General features: G+C 38.4%; 3 protein-coding genes across 3 annotated transcripts; 2 read left to right on the forward strand and 1 right to left on the reverse strand.

The window, feature by feature from the left end:
* Positions 1–324: 324 nt before the first annotated feature.
* Positions 325–8,569, forward strand: LOC144629800 (outer dynein arm-docking complex subunit 4-like). Its single transcript, XM_078488009.1, has 10 exons — positions 325–540; positions 1,671–1,802; positions 2,254–2,407; positions 3,228–3,292; positions 3,551–3,670; positions 3,988–4,045; positions 4,305–4,722; positions 5,804–6,087; positions 6,928–7,062; positions 7,996–8,569. Exons 1-10 carry the CDS (start codon positions 421–423, stop codon positions 8,295–8,297), a joined length of 1,788 nt encoding a protein of 595 aa, XP_078344135.1. The 5' UTR covers positions 325–420; the 3' UTR covers positions 8,298–8,569.
* Positions 8,570–8,981: 412 nt separating this feature from the next.
* On the reverse strand, positions 8,982–12,392 carry LOC144629993 (alpha-1,3-mannosyl-glycoprotein 2-beta-N-acetylglucosaminyltransferase-like). The gene is made up of 2 exons (XM_078488253.1): positions 11,565–12,392; positions 8,982–10,454 (listed from the first exon to the last, which is right to left on the reverse strand). Exons 1-2 carry the CDS (start codon positions 12,301–12,303, stop codon positions 9,799–9,801), a joined length of 1,395 nt encoding a protein of 464 aa, XP_078344379.1. The 5' UTR covers positions 12,304–12,392; the 3' UTR covers positions 8,982–9,798.
* Positions 12,393–12,742: 350 nt separating this feature from the next.
* On the forward strand, positions 12,743–15,911 carry LOC144631122 (hydroxysteroid 11-beta-dehydrogenase 1-like protein). The gene is made up of 2 exons (XM_078489505.1): positions 12,743–13,073; positions 14,546–15,911. Exons 1-2 carry the CDS (start codon positions 12,753–12,755, stop codon positions 15,134–15,136), a joined length of 912 nt encoding a protein of 303 aa, XP_078345631.1. The 5' UTR covers positions 12,743–12,752; the 3' UTR covers positions 15,137–15,911.
* The last annotated feature ends 115 nt before the right edge of the window (positions 15,912–16,026 follow it).

The following is a 16,026-nucleotide window of genomic DNA, read 5'->3' on the forward strand; positions in this document are numbered from 1 at the left end:
AATCAACAATATTAAAGTTTAAAAAAACCTGTAATATAAACAGACTTAAAAAATAATTTTAGTAATAGAAGTAACCAAGAAACCATGGTAATTGATGTAATAAAGTTATAAGCTTACTTTAATATTCTTTCAATATTCTCATATTTATTGTTATTATTTGGGGGGGTATTATAGCAAGTGGTTTACAGCAAGATTTTCTTTCAGTAGGAGCCTTTGCATATAGGAAGAGTCTGGTAATTTCAGGAAATAATGCAGGCACTGTACAGCGGTTTGTATATTGCACGAGAAGTACTGGGTTCTACTTAGCAACCTTCCCTTGACAACCACAAAGAAGGGGCCATATTTACAAATCTTCCCGTTTGCACACGAGCCACAGCAATTTTAACAACGATTTAACAGGCAAAAAACGTTTTCGCCACGATGTATGATGACGACGACGAACCAGAAGGTCCAAAGAGTTCATTTACAACTTATCTATCCGAAGGAAATGTGCATTTTAATCAGGGAGAATACAAGAAAGCTCTTGATAGCTATTCGCAGGTAAACGAATCTCTATACGAACGAGTGATCTTAATATTCCTTGAACGAAAAAAGGCTCATAAGTTTGTTAGATTTATCATTGTACTTGTGCATGTAGAAGTTTTGTTTCTTTATTGTCAATTCTTGAAATTCCAACAGTACTTTCAAGGAAATAACCCCAGAAGTGTTGAAAGCTTTAATATCCATGTACCATATCACATGTAAAAGCTAACATACAATTTTATGTATACATAAGCGTATGTAGCTAGCCTTTTCTTGTTGATAATGCATCGAAGTCGGTTTTAACTGTAAACTGTTATAACTGGTGGTATGTCTTTCCCTGACTTTTGAAAAATTTGTCAATGGATCATTGAAGGTTTGCTGATTGACAGTTTATAACTATTTGACACTATTGCAAGTTTGATTAAAAAAAAATAGATAAAACTTTTTACGTATCACATGGCACTGCTAATTAAATTGAGTGCTGTCAACAACTCCATTTTGTAATAGCCCAAAACTGGAGAAAAAAGTAAATAGCCTCTCCATGGGTATTTCGAAGACAGGAAGATCACCGCAAAAAACGAAGATCTCCCGATTGAAGCAAAGATCTGAAATTGACCAAAATTTGTGTGATCAATTAATTTGAACACTCAAAAATTAAACTGTCAAAACTCGTAAACATTACAGAAAGTATCTGTAATCCTGAATTTTGGCATTTGACCACATTTCACAAAAAAAACTAAGATAAAATTAAGACCTGCTTAAAAAAAATGAAGATTTGCAAAAAAAGCGGAGAAAATGAAGACCCTGGGTACCCATAGAGAGGCTCAGTAGTTCTCACCTGATTTAACCACACAAAATGCATCAAATATCTAAAAAATATTCCACAAAATCACCCGAAATCTGCCGGAGATTTGGTGACCTGTAGGGAGACCAGGATATTTGGTTTGTGTCTGGAAATTGGATAATTTAGGAGGGTTAGCGTAGATCTTTATACTGTAGAAAAAATCTAAAGTGAAAGTGTTGGATGAAAAAAATATATCTTCTAAAATAATATCAGAAGCTGGCATGTAAATGAAATGGGTGCCTCTTTATTTTTTCTTAGTGTTCACAGGATAGCTATAATTAAACCTTTATGTTTTTGTTCATAGGCACTAGAGTTACAGCCAGGATACAAAGTTTGCCTTGTTCAGCGATCAAAATGCTACTTAAGGCTGGGTGACCCTGATGCAGCACTGAGAGATGCTGAGGAATCACTTGCTGAAGATAAAGAATATAACAAGGTTTGAAAATATCTTTTTCATCTGAGGTGATCATGACATGAAATTTATTAATTTATTTATTTAATCATGTGTCTTGCCTGATGGGCATAGGCCGGGGCAATCTGTCTGAACACAAATATTATACTAACAGTGCAACCTCGATATAACGAACCTCTATATAACGAAGTCCTCGATATAACGAACAACATTCTTTGTCCCAGTAATAGTAAAATGTATGAGAAAGTACCTCGATATAACAAAACCTTGTTATAGCGAACACATTATGCCAGTCCCTTGGCCCTTCATTATATGGAGGTTACACTGCAATTTGAAAACAAGCAAGTAAACTTAGGCAAGCATGTGACTGCCTTGGCAAGCAGAATTTGAGAGTCACTTCTTCAAAGGGTTGTTGCAAGGATTCTTTCTTTCCGTAGCCTGCTAACGTCATTTTTCTTTTGCAACTAATTTGTAGGGACTTTACCAGAAAGCAGAAGCGCTTTATTCCAAGGGTGACTTTGAATATGCCCTGTTATATTATCATCGTGGATACAAGCTGCGAAACGACCAGGAGGAGTTTAAGCTTGGTATTCAGAAGGCTCAAGAAGCCATTGACAATGCCATTGGAAGTAAGAGCTGCTTTCACTCATTACTGACAATGTTGTTTGTTGGTTGAAAATGTCTGTACCAGAGATACCACCGATGTCAAAAGCCAAAATTTGTAAAGTGAAATATGAAGTTAAACTAGAATATTTTCTGGAGGGATGGGGAGGGGGAGGGGTGAGGTCAAGTCAATAACGTTCCATGGGGAAAGTATGGATATGTTGCAGTTAATTTTTTATCTCAGTTAATTTTAAATTTTACCTAGTTATCTTTTTTCTAACTAGTTAAATAATAGGGTTAGGGTTAGAGTATGGGTTGGAGTCATATATTTTTAAAAAATAGTGGTTCATCCAACATTTCCTACATGGCAAAGTGGTAAGGGGTTGGACAACAAATCCAGAGGTCGAGTTCAAATCCAGTGCAGGTTAGTAAAAAGAAAAAAAATAGATGATAGTACTTAGGGCAGGGGGATAATGTTAATAGCAGATAGTAGGGGAGGAGGGGTGTTAGTAAAGATGGGGGGGGGGGTAATAAGACATCAAGGGAGGGGAGGTGTATTGCTTTTTCTACTTATTAACCTAGTATATAAAAAAAACTAGTTAGAAAAAAATTAACTGATATCAAAAATTAACTGCAACAGATATTTTATGGAACAACAACTGACACATTTTGGCAAAAAAGCTGTTTTAATTTATTGACTCATATGCTTGAATTTGATTTGCTGTAATTTTAGTGCTGGAATGTGTGGAATAGCCAGATATTTCCTGAAAATGTACTGTTCTCTATTCAATTTACATTCTCTCATAAAACATGACTGAGATAATGTTGACCATGCTTTCTTTTTAGGTAAGGCCAAGGTTAAACTGGAAAACAAGGGAGACTTGTCATTTTTTGCAAAACAAGATGAAGCTGTGAGTATATTTTTTATATTTATTTTTTCTAACATTTATTTATTAGAAAATTTAAATTTGACTTTTCTTTTTTGAACCCTGTTTCCCTTATGCAATAATTTTGTAGACCTGGAGTATAAAACCTCTCACCCCACCCAGTATGATATTGGTTAATACATGTATTTTTAATGGAGTAGCTCGATCAACTCCTTGTGAAGATTATATAAATGAAATAAATTTTACAACTTTTGTAACTTGACCAATTTCAATCTTCTGCAGAAAAAGACAACAAAGGGCTACAGCAAACCAACCACTCAGGCAGCAAGAAATCAACAACAGGCAGCGAACAGAGGAAAAAACACTAAAAGTCCAGTTAAATCTGAAAAGACTGTCAAGAAGGTGAGTTTACTTAATCAACTGCTACAAATATTTCTCAATTTGTTATCAAAGGGTACATGTAGTTAAATCCAAGGGATACTTCACCTCGCAAAACATTCATTTCTCAACCAAAATATCAGACAAATTTGTATTTTTAATTTCTGTCACTGTTTTTTGTTTTTCTTGTTTCTGTTTCCTTGTTTCTTGCTTGTTACTGTTTTTGTTATCAATCTGCCGTATAGTGTTTACTATATAATTTATGTTCAGTCCTTGCACTACTAAGTACACTTTAAGTATTATTAAATATCTCAGACATCATTTCTTCTATTTTTGTGCAGCTCTTAGGAGAATTATATGCTGACAAGAAGTACCTTGAAAAACTTATGGATGACCAAGGTAAAATCACTAATTTTATTGATAAAAAAATCGTTAAAGGAAATAAAAATAGTGAAAGGCGTTATCATCTAAAAGTTGCATCCTGTGACCTTGGCCAAGATTAACAGCAAAGTTGAGTTTAATCTTGGAATTCATGAATAAGTGCTCTACAAAATGTTAGCTACTCTTTAGGCCTATTTTTTAACATCATTTTGGGCTGTTGTTTATATAAACACTACCTCGTAGTACTTAACAAAAACTTTTATTTTCTTTTGTGTAGATTTTATACATGGTAATAGCAGCAAGCCAATTTATGATCTAGTACAAGATGGCCTGAATTATTTAGACACAAGGATTGAATTTTGGAGACAGCAAGAACCATTGTATGCTCGCAAGAACAAGAAACTGCCTCCTAGGAAACCCCCACAAAAACAACTTCCCGCTGACACAACAAAGTTCATTTTAAGATCACTGGAGGAAATAGATCAGGCGTTGGCCGATGGCGATCCTGAGAGCAGTTTAAACAAGGCACAAGCAACATTAAAAACTGTTCAGTCATTAGGAGCAGAAAGTGTCCCAAACAAAGCTGAAGTTGTCGGCAATTTATACTCTTGCATCGGAAATGCCCATCTTGAAATGGAAAATTATGAAGAAGCTTTGAAATACCATGAGAAGGATCTGAAGGCTGCTAAAAAGCTGTAAGTACACATTCTGGTACAGATGTAGTCGTAGTTTGGCACAACCCATGTAGTTGACTTGAAGGTATCAATAATTGTTCACTAGAAATTTTATTAACTCTGGCCTTCAAGTGATTATCTCTGAACAAGGTACATGTATTTAAATTTTGGATCTTGCTCCACATCTTATGGACTTTTTGATTATCTGATGCATCAAGGTTCTAAATACATGTGGTTTATGCCTCTCAGTACTGTAGTAAAGTGAGATCTGCTTCGAATTCAGCTAGCTCTTTCTTGAGTCTTACAGTAATAACATATTTGAAATAAGGGTCTTAGCAACTCTCATATATTAAAGGGACTGTGTCACGGCTAAGTTAATTTTATGTTATTAAATTTTGCCAAACACCCGCTATGAAACTAAATGTTTGCAAAGAAATAAATTTTATGATTCTAAATGACAAAACCATAGCTTCACTGCAGCTAAACGTGTTTTCCGGCGTTATAATTTAAAGTTACAAGCAAACTAGATTAACTTTGAAAACTGTTCCGCCGGATCACTTTTCAAAAACCCATATCGCAATCCGTTTCAATCTTTGTCACTTTTGGCCATCCGTACCTTCTTTTGCATTTGGTGTGTTATTTAAATATTCCTTCACTGTTTTAAGATGTTATTTTATATATTTAAACGAATTTGATGGTCATTTCCTATGCCTAAGTTTGGCTAAAATCTGTGACACGGTCCCTGTAACACATAGTCCAATCCCTGAACTCTCTCCTCCACGCACCCTTTATGGAAACCCATAGAGAGAGAGTGAAGGATAACTTGCATGCGTATGCACCAGTTTTTCCCCCTAAATCGGGGGGCAAAACATATTTTGCAGTTTTTTCAAAAACATGCATGCGTGCCAAACATATGATGCCACACTCCTTGCTTCTGATTGGTTCATTCCGAGCATGCGCATGCAAGTTATCCTGGACTCTTTCTTTGGGCACCTGGGTTCAACCCTAGAAAGGGCAGGTGGAAGAGAGAGTTTAGGGACTGGACTAATTAACACAGTGAATTACACACACCTGAAGTATTCTTCTCAATTCTCCTCATAAGTGAAAGCAAAGAAGCCAAATCACGAGCTCTAGACAACCTTGGAAGACTGTACGCTAAGATGGGAGAGTACACTAAAGCTATCGATGCCTGGATAGAGAAACTTCCACTCAGTAAATCAGTTCTCGAAAGCACATGGCTCTACCATGAGATTGGTAGGTGTCATTTAGAACTCAAGTACTATCAGGATGCCAAGGAGTTTGGACAAAAGTCATTGGCTGCGGCAGAGCAGGCAGATGATAAGGTGTGGCAGCTTAACGCAACTGTTCTTGAGGCTCAAGCAGAAGGTAAGCCAAGTACCATAGGCCTGCAATGTGTGCAATGAGCAAACACCTCTATATTCTTATGCATGCATTACATGCCAATAATGCTAGTATGATAGGTCTGCAATATGTGCAAAGGGCTATAGCCTACATAGGTCTCTGTACACATTGCATGCCTTTAATGCTAGTATGATAGATCTGATATGTATGCAAAGAGCTTCAGCTTTTTATCTCTCTGCACCTATTGCTTGCCTATAATGCTGGTATGATAGGTCTGCAATGTATCCAAAGGGGTACAGCTACATAGCTCTCTGTACACATTGCTTACTTTTTATGCTATTATCCCTCTGTACACACTGCACACTACAGTGTATAGTGCTAGGTAATTTAGTAAACTGACTAAGTTCTTAAAATGGCCTTGCTCACCATATGGTTCTCCTGAAGCTCAGTGGATACAGTTCTGCCTGATGTTTGGTAGATCATGGGGATAAATTCCATGGGGGGACTCAGATTTTTCTTTGTCCCACATTTGTGACATAACCATTACAGGGCTTGAGACTAACTTTTTAACTCACTGGTTTACTGGCTAGTGACATGTCAGATTTTACTAGCCAACAGTTATTTTTCACTAGTCAGGTATATTGATTTCTATCAAGAACAGTTGACTTTTCCGAGTTTTTCACTAGCCAAATGGCTAGTAGGAATGCTAAACCTGGTAGCCAAAACCTAAATTTTAGTAGCCTTTGGCTAGTTGGCTACCATTAGTCTCGAGCCCTGCATTAGCAAGTGAAAAGACAAGAACAGAGCTTTTGATCATATAAATTTTAAAATAAATGTTAACTTTCTTTTCTTCATAATTTACAGTAAAACTTGGTGATCTTCAAGATGCCTTACAGTCCTTTGAAAAAGCTTTAGAACTGGCGAAAATCCTGGAGGATGAAGCTGCAGAAAAGGCTATATCTAAAGCCATTAATGATGTAAACGACAGAATTGCACAAGGTGAGTAGGTTGCTATGGAAGTGTCATGTTTACATTGTGCTGCTGAGCAAACAATGGGTTCAGTCACTAGTTGTCAAAGGCCAGATTGTGACATTTCTAAGCTAACATGTATTAGTGTTCTCAATACCATTTTCATCATCTATAGTAGTTTGGTATGTAGCAGTAACAAGGTGTCACATGGCCAATAGGCCATCTTTACTGAAAAGGCCTAGCTAAACTAGAAAACACTGTTGCAGAAACATTGTTCCTTGTCATGTTTCGTAGGTGGCTTAATTAGCAGGAAGTAAGGAAAATGTTTTGCTGCCCAGGTGGCTAAATGAGGAAACAATGTTCAGGGAACAAAGTGTATCGTGGTGGCAAAACTGAGCAACATATGGTTTGGAAGGAAAATTTGTGTCCATGAAGCAAAAATGTCTTTGACCTGAGGAAAAAACATATTCATGTTTCCAAGAAGCAAAATTTGTTTCTGTGATATGTTTCCCACGCAGGTTAACTTAGAAACATTTTCCTCTGCAACAGTGTTATGGCAACAATGTTTCCAAGTTTAGCCAGGCCTTTACTGGCATAACACTTACTAGTGGCATCCCCCACAGGAGCTCAACTGAGATTGTATATACATGTAGCTCGAAATTTTTTCCCCAACAGCGTGCGCTCTTATTGTCTAATGCGACGTCACATGACGAGGTCCCGCCAAAAGTCTCTGAGTGGGCATTGAGATTCTTGGGAAACAAAATTGACTGTTTCTCTCAGGAGCAGTCATAAAGTGTATAATTTTAAACATCACTGCGTGTAGCATAAAGCTTTGATGCCACCTGTGTGTCTGAGCACAAATAATATTATTATTGCTTCCTTCATTTACAAAAATCCGGCCCTATGCCCACTTAAGGCTTTGGCCACAAGTCAGTCATTTACAAAACATGGTTTCTTTTACAGGTGTCAAATCTGGAGAGGACAGTGCAGGAGACGAACAAGGAGATACAGAGGAAAACAAAGGGGCAGAAGATGAAGAAAGCAAAGAAACAGAGACAGAGACTACAAAAGAAACAGGAGAGGAGGAAGGAGTGAAAGAAACCTCAAGCGAGGAAAACAGAGAAGAAGTCAAGGAAAATGAGGCGGAGGAAGAAAGTGCGAAAAAAGATGTTGAGGAACAAGGGGAGGAGGGAGCAGAAGAATCTAATGAAGCATCAAAAGATGTTGAACCGCCAAGCGAAGAAGATGGCGTGAAGGAACAATAAATTACTGACGTTTTATATTTTAATGGCTGTATATATCAATTAGTATAAATTAGGTTCTTTCTTGACACATCAACTTTTGTTTTTATCTAATTGTTGCAAAATATAACTGCTTGATTCTAAAAACCTTGTTCAACTGCGCTAGTGCTTTATATTTTATGTGTAGATTTTGAAGCAGGAGGGACAGACAACTCTGTTTACAGTGCAAGACTTTTATTTTCCTTAAAAGAGAATGTACATTGTAATGTTAAGTGTAATAAAGGTTAATAACTAAGGATGTTTGCAGTGTATAAAAGATTTACTATTTCCACCAACTAGTGTTACCCTGGCCCCAGTTGTTCAAACAGTGGATAATGCTAGTAGGTTTATTTGATAGTTATCCACTGTAGATATCGATTTATCCAGTGGATAGCATTATCCACCCTTTCAACAACTGGAGCAGGACTCAGATAACAAACAACTGGAAAAATATGAACTTGGCCATTCCACCAGAAAAGACACTGAGTGAACTTTGTTTTGTAAGCAAGTTAATTGAAATAGATCTGGACTGTAGTATAGTGTCAAAGAAAGGTGGAAAACTGAAGGTTATGAAAAGACCTTCTAGCGGGTAAAAGCAGAAAAAAAAATATTAATACTCTTCAAAAAGAAATTTTGAGGGAGATGCCTTTCAACATCCCTTTGTCTTTATTTTTATACCTTTATCAAAAAACATGTCTGTTTTGACATCAATAAGGATGAAACTGTAGTCTCCTTCACAATCACTGTTTGAATTGTCATGCAACACCCGTCTGCTAACTTAGTGCAGAGAAACATGGCAAGACAATTTAAATCATGGCTGTGTGGAAAACTGCTGAAAAATCTCAAAATTTACAGCTGTAAAATCTGCTGGGCTTGCTGTTTTCAGACTTGTTCTACTGCTTGTCATCCAGGAACAGACTACACGTCTAGTTACATAAGACATGAGCTGGAGAGGCATCAACCAGAGGAGCTCACACATACCCGTTTAACTCAAAATCTATGTTTTATTGCTCCACTACCTGCTATGCACCCCAAGTGTCAATAGAGGAGAGATAAATGGGTTATTGACCAAGCATGAGGTTGAGATTGCGGGATATTGACCAAGTTCTTTTGTTGCTTGTTTATGGACTGAGACAAAGCTGAGTTCCATAAACATGCAAAAAAAGAACAAGGTTGGCAAATTACATGATGGCATCAATTGACTACAACTACTAGAATCCTTCACTTTTTCTTTTTATCCTTCTAATTAGAACAGTTGTTTTTTTAACCCCACTGTGGATTCAAATTTAAATAATAAAGGAAAGGCTAGATGAATTCTGGTAGTTGTAGTCAAATGACGACATTGTGCAAATGTGCTATAAAGGATTTCATATAGATGGACAATAAAGTCACAAATTTAGAAATGAAATTTTGCCCGCTCACAGAGCCAGCCATATGATAAATTGAGTTATGAGTACATGTGATGTATAAATAAATTTTGGAGCTCCTAATCAGATGGTACTATATGCACAATAATTCCTGAGAACAAGATTGTTACTATTCCTTTGTAAGCCATTCTTGGTACTCCTGCCTTAAAGTCATTCATTGCGCCAAGTTGTTTTGCTACAACTTGAAAGTTCTGTGGAGAAGAGTAATGAACCTGCACCTCAAGTGCAAACACATTCTTGTTTGTTAATTGCTCTACAGTAACGAGCGGCAATGAGTGCACACGTTCAACAAACTTTTCATCATAGTTATCTTTCAATAAATAAGAAAGGTCTGTTTTTGTAAAAGGATGCTTCTTGTCATTCAGCTTGATAAATTTCAAATGTTGATCAAAAAATTGCCCACGGCTCACGCCTTCTCTGCCAAATGTTCTTGTGCGTGGGATTTCTGGGCGTATACATGCCCTGTCTTTACGTTGTGGCTCTTCCCTCATCCAATCATCCCAAAATCCCAGAGGCCATTTTGGTTTGAGTTCTTCCCAAAGAGACTTGCGTATCATCCATCCAAGACCAGGGAAAAAGTCAGTTCTATAGAGAACGTCATTTCTTTTTACCATTCCTTCTTTGCCGTTGTCATTCCAAGCTGAGACACACCATAACGAAGGATCCCTGTCCAGCAGGGGCTTTGTTGCAGTGAAATACTCATAAAAGTCTGGTGCTACAAAGGGGCAAAAAAATATAATTTTCAACTGCATGTGAACTCTGTCATAATCAATGCAGCTTAGAAAGGTTAGTGGTACATATTTTTCAGTTGATTTCATGAAAAGGGGTCTTGGGCTGGACAATGTTACTAACGGATGGTGAGTGGAAGAAAAGCCTTCTCTTGGAAACCATCCCCGCATAATGTCCCTGGATTACCTTATTGTTACTTATTTTCGAGAATTTCAAAAAATTGCGAAATTAAAGACCCGTGAAAATTTCTTCAAACGTTTTCTAATGTATTTTTTATGTTAATTACGTATTTTTGGCCAAATCGCAAAAATAAAGTACAGCGAAATATGCCCGTTCCATTTTCGCAAAATTAAGTTCCTGCGTAAATAAGTAACAATAAGGTATCAGTTTGATTAAACAGCTGGTAATCCGAAGCCCTTTTAAAGTAAACGCATACCAATCTGAATACCCTATTTAAATATGATGGAACTAGAAGCCAGTAAAATATCCTCTTGGGCAAACCAAGTCTCAATCCTTTGATTACAATTACAGTGGTAAACCTCTCTGCCAGAGTCACCCTGGTGTAGAAATAGCTGGCCATCAAAGAGGGGTGGCTATTGTAATATAATGATGTGTCTAAGAGGTTTAAGTGTATGGATTGACAAATGGAGGAAGAATTCTAGTTGATTGATATTAAACAAAGGGGCTGATAACATGGTGAATTTCAGTCCGGGCTGAAACTTCCAGTCCGAGCGATAGGCTGGAAATTTGTTGTGATTACATGGTGAATTTCAGCCAAGGTTAATTTTGCTGCATTGAAAGCACCAATGTGCATCCCAAGCTCACCTTTCAGCCCAGGTTGAAATCTGAATGCAATTACACAAGGTTTTTCAGCCTGTTTGCTGTTTACAGCCCTGTTTCACAAACTGGGCTGGAAATTTCAGCCCAGGCTTAAATTCAGCTTGGGATGAAACATTCTTCATGTCAATACAAACGTCTTTGAAATCTCAGCCAAGTTAGCTGGGCTGATATTTGTCATGTAATCAGCCCCCAACTAGATATCTAGTATTTCTGTTCCTGGCTGAGTCAGTCTAGTCCTCTAACCCTCGGAACTTACCAATATCCAAGTCATCTTCAACAATCAAGACAGTGTCATAACCCATGGTATCAAAAGCTTGTCCTAAAGCCCATTTGTAATGACGACTGATTTTATAGTACCCCATCATAGAGCGCATGTTGGAAGGAACACCTTGTACTTCTGACAGGTCTGGTTGTTGAATAAGCAAAACCTGAGATCCGTACGATCTAATCACTTCTGCTGTTGGCTCATGACCGCAGTCCTGACTCACAATAATGGGGAATTGTTTAGCTGAAGGACGATATTGTAAAAGAAGATCTAAACATCGTTTAACAGTTGGTCTGTTACAAGCTATAACAAGCACTGCAGCTACAAAATCGCTTGTTGCTGTTTTTGTTGAGATCGCATCTTTCTTAGAAGAGGTAACAGTTTTTGTTTCCTCTGATTTCTGTTCTCCTTCTTTCAAGCCAATGTTTTCGTTAATAATTGAATCAACTCTTGGTACTAAAGGTACAAAACTAGGTTTAGAGACATCCGATTTTGCGGGTTTGTTTTTCAATTTTTGAACTGCGTCAGCAATATCACGTAACTTCGACTTTGGTCCAGCTCTGACATTTGCTAAATATCTCTCTGAGAGTTCCTTTAGCCTCGCCTCCTCGAGCTCGGAGATGGAAGTCTTGTTGATGAAGCGGTAGAGAAGAACACAGTTTCCAAGGACAAACACACATACGGCTGCGATAATCCACCATCCTTGTTTTGTTATAAAAACCACTTTCATTGCGACAGGGAATTGACGGATAAGTCAAAAATATACAGCAAATTATCCATTAAAAGAACGTTTGCGCGTGGGGCGCCATGTTCCTTTGGTGCTTGACACGTAGCAACAACACAGCTGCCGATCAGCGTAATCGAAAATGGTCGGAAATAATCGGAGGTACTCGGGCTGGCGGTACTGTCTCCCGACCCCAGGGGTGTCTAATACAATTGCACCAAAAAAAAGGTTTTTTGCGCGATGAAAAGTTGAAAATCGAATTCAGAAAATGACTGGAAGACGATCATACATGGAAGACGATTCTCCAAACACTAACCTTTCCAAACCGACCAATCTTGGCACGCAGGTGATGACAAACAAATATCCTCTGCCTACTCCCCTAACGCACCTCTATCAGTACTGATTCTTCCCACCCCACCCTCGTAACCTTCATATGACACCTGCTAGAATACAAAATGGCGTCGTTACTAAAGATTGCAGCTTTCTTTGGGATTTGCTCAGCACTTCTAGCTGTTTTAATTGCCTGGTACATGAAGGAGAACTTCGATCCTGAAACTGTGCGAGGTAAAAAGGTGGTAATTTGTGGAGCGTCTACAGGAATTGGAGAGGAACTGGCTTATCAGTACTCCAAACTTGGCGCCCAACTTTTGCTCGTTGCTAGGAGAGAAGAGGTGCTAAAAAAAGTCGTAGCCCGTTGTGGTGAATTAGGCGCGGAATCTGCTAACTACGTTGTCGCTGATCTGTCTTCTTTGGAGGCTGCAAAGCATTTAGCTGCAGTAAGTGTACTACAAGTATAGTAGTGGCAAGTGCCCATCTTAGCTAGTGTTCTGAGACGGGGAAGGGGGCGGCAGGGGGGCAGGAGGATAGTGAGGCGGGGGCATGATGCGGGATAAATCGGTAAAAATTGAATTTTTTTTGCAATATTGCATAATATGTTCAAGAAATAGCCCAAAGAGACAGGAACCATTTAAGAAAACAGCCAGAAGGTCTGACACTTGTAATGTATCAGTGTTCACAAATTTGTGAAGCCCTGACTGGTGGGGGCATTTGACCGTCTAAACAGGGCCGTAACCAGACCTTTGTCATAGACGAGGCAAGAACTTACTAGGGGGTTCTGGGGGCATGCCCTCCAAAAACTTTTGACATCTAGAAGCTCTGTAACTCTTTCAGACACATTTTTCATGACGCCTTTCTTAAGAAAACTTAATCTTGTTCAACTGCGGTTTATTTTGCCAACAAACTATATTTTGTTTTTAATTTTCGGCCAAAATCTAAATGAGGCAAGTGCCTCGTCTTGCCTCTTGCTAGTTACGGCCCTGCTAAACTGCTGACATAGCAGGGAATTTGACCAAAGTTTTACGAAAAAGTCAAATGCCCGGGTGTTTGCCCAGGGGGGGGGGGGGGGCATGGGCAGTTTTGGAATTGACTGATACATTATTTACCTTTGCTGACTTCATGTTGATAATCAACTGCAAGAGGTCCATTGGCTGTTAGGATTGTAATTGACATTGCCTGTGGCATTGGCAACTTCAGAGTGTACATTTTCTGCCCTCTGACGACTAAGAAACTACCCAAAAAGCACCATGAAGCAGGATTGTTTGGACTGCCTAGCTATGCTTTGTCACAAATAGATTACAGACACACTGGATGCTGTTAAGATTGCAAAGAGGTCAATTACGCAAAAGACATTTTGGGAAATATAAGTAGGGGTATGCACCCCCCTGGCCCCAGGAGAGGTGACGCTTGGCTTAATGTATGGCAAGTCTCCCACTCACGTTTCAAAATGCTCTGCCTCCTCTGTTGTAGAAATAGCTGATGTTAACGGGGGGTGAACAAATTATTTGATGGAACTGATATTATGCATTCGAGCCTAGTGGCCATCAGGCTGGAGTATATCCTGGTTAAGTAGCATTCTACTCCCCCCTGGATGGGATGTTAGTCCATCAAAGGGTTGCTCCCCAGGATTAATTTGCCGGTACCCATTATATACACCTGGGTGGAGAGAGGCATTATGAAAGTGAAGTGTCTTGCCCAAGAACACAACACAATGACCCCAGGCCAGGACTCAAACTTTGACCGCTCCACCTCATCTCCTACAATGATGATAGGTGGAAAACAATAAACTGTTATACATAATTGGACACAAGCAGAGAACCAATCAGTCATTAGTTATTTTTTCCACCAGTTCCTAGTAAAAATAAAACCTTCTTGTCCCCATAATAACTGAAATAATGTTGTATTTATGCAGGAGGTGAAGGAACTATTTGATGGACCCGATATACTAATCCTCAATCATGTATTGCCGTATTATGGATTATGGAATGAGAACAGTGATCTCACCAAGGTCCCTCATCTGTTTGCTGTCAACACCATCAGTTACATAAACATTGCCACCTTACTGCTACCTGACCTTCGGAAAACCAATGGCAGCATTGTAGTCGTGTCATCATTTGTAGGAGTTGTCCCCATCCCAAGGACCACACCCTACTGTGGAAATAAGCATGCACTACATGGATTTTTTGACGCAATGCGGATGGATTTGGCACTGCAAGGACACAAGGAAGTCGCCATAACATTGTGTATTTTAGGAAGTATAGACACAATGAATGCTCGTGTTATGACCAAAGGTCTTCCAGTTGACAAGTCTGTTAAGCGTGAGTCTGTTGATGAATGTTCTATTGCCATGATCAAGGGAGTAGCTCTAAGAAAACGTCAAATGTATTTCCCTTGGTACTTAAGTATTGTAGAAACAGCACATTTCTTTTTCCCAAATTTTGTGGAGAGCTTAATTCAAGTTGCAACTAATGAAAAACCTCTTGATGACATGTGGAAATGGTGAAATTTGATTTCAGTCGTGATGCCCATGTCTTCCTTCACTGTTTTATACTGTAACACTTATAATAAAAAGTGTATTTGGCAGACAAGCATGCCTGTGTTGAAGAATCACATTAGTAGAATCAGGGGTGTCAGATGGTAAATCTAAGACTTTGTGAGACAGTGATGTAAATGTGTTGAGCGGTCGAACGTGCGTGGATTCTCTAGAGAGTGTGTGAGCCAATCGCGAGTATATTATTGTTGTCCTTAGATATAAGGCTCTCTATTATGTATTCAAAGTGTAGTGTGATCTAGTGTGTGAAATGGCTCTGTAACGGATGAGCACATAAAATTTACTGTTTGTTTTTCATCGAGTCTCTGGTGACTCTACAAGTAAGACTGATATCTTTTCTGCCAGCCCGAGACCTTTTCAGCCTTGAAAACGAAATCGAGAATCCAAGGCATCAAAGAAAAAATTGAGGCCACAAGACCCCTGAAATTTAGCTAAAATTTTGTGTAACATGCATTTTGTGAAGGACCATTCACCACCCCTAGAATCACTCATAACAGTTATGTTACAGGAGGGTAGCAAAGGGTTACTGCATGACATGTCAAAGGGGCAAAAATTAGACCGTGAGGTGTGAAAATAGCTAGAAAAGATACCTTATTACATAAAATTTTGGCAACACTTTAATTTAGCGATATTAGCGATTTTTTCAAAAAATCGCTAAATTAAAATGCACCAAAATTAAGTGTCGCTAAATTTAAATCATCGCTTAATTAAAATGAGTATTATATGAAATTCCTCCATCTGGTCCGTTTCACACGATCATGTTATTTTACGGTAGATTATGACATGTATCGGATGAGATAAACGATTAATAATTTTTTTAACATGTTCTATTGTCATCGCAA

Source organism: Oculina patagonica, chromosome 11 (assembly GCF_052425735.1).
Source record: "Oculina patagonica isolate OP01 chromosome 11, crgOcupat, whole genome shotgun sequence".
NCBI classification, from domain to species: domain Eukaryota; kingdom Metazoa; phylum Cnidaria; class Anthozoa; order Scleractinia; family Oculinidae; genus Oculina; species Oculina patagonica.

Excerpts from the sequence above, each read along its gene's own strand:
- LOC144629800 (XM_078488009.1), top strand. The coding sequence starts at position 421 with ATGTATGATGACGACGACGAACCAGAAGGTCCAAAGAGTTCATTTACA. Across the intron at positions 541-1,670 it reads CTCTTGATAGCTATTCGCAG|GCACTAGAGTTACAGCCAGG; the intron begins GTAAACGAATCT and ends TTTTGTTCATAG. Across the intron at positions 6,088-6,927 it reads TCTTGAGGCTCAAGCAGAAG|TAAAACTTGGTGATCTTCAA; the intron begins GTAAGCCAAGTA and ends CATAATTTACAG.
- LOC144629993 (XM_078488253.1), bottom strand. The coding sequence starts at position 12,303 with ATGAAAGTGGTTTTTATAACAAAACAAGGATGGTGGATTATCGCAGCC. Across the intron at positions 10,455-11,564 it reads TGAAGATGACTTGGATATTG|CACCAGACTTTTATGAGTAT; the intron begins GTAAGTTCCGAG and ends GCCCCTTTGTAG.
- LOC144631122 (XM_078489505.1), top strand. The coding sequence starts at position 12,753 with ATGGCGTCGTTACTAAAGATTGCAGCTTTCTTTGGGATTTGCTCAGCA. Across the intron at positions 13,074-14,545 it reads CTGCAAAGCATTTAGCTGCA|GAGGTGAAGGAACTATTTGA; the intron begins GTAAGTGTACTA and ends GTATTTATGCAG.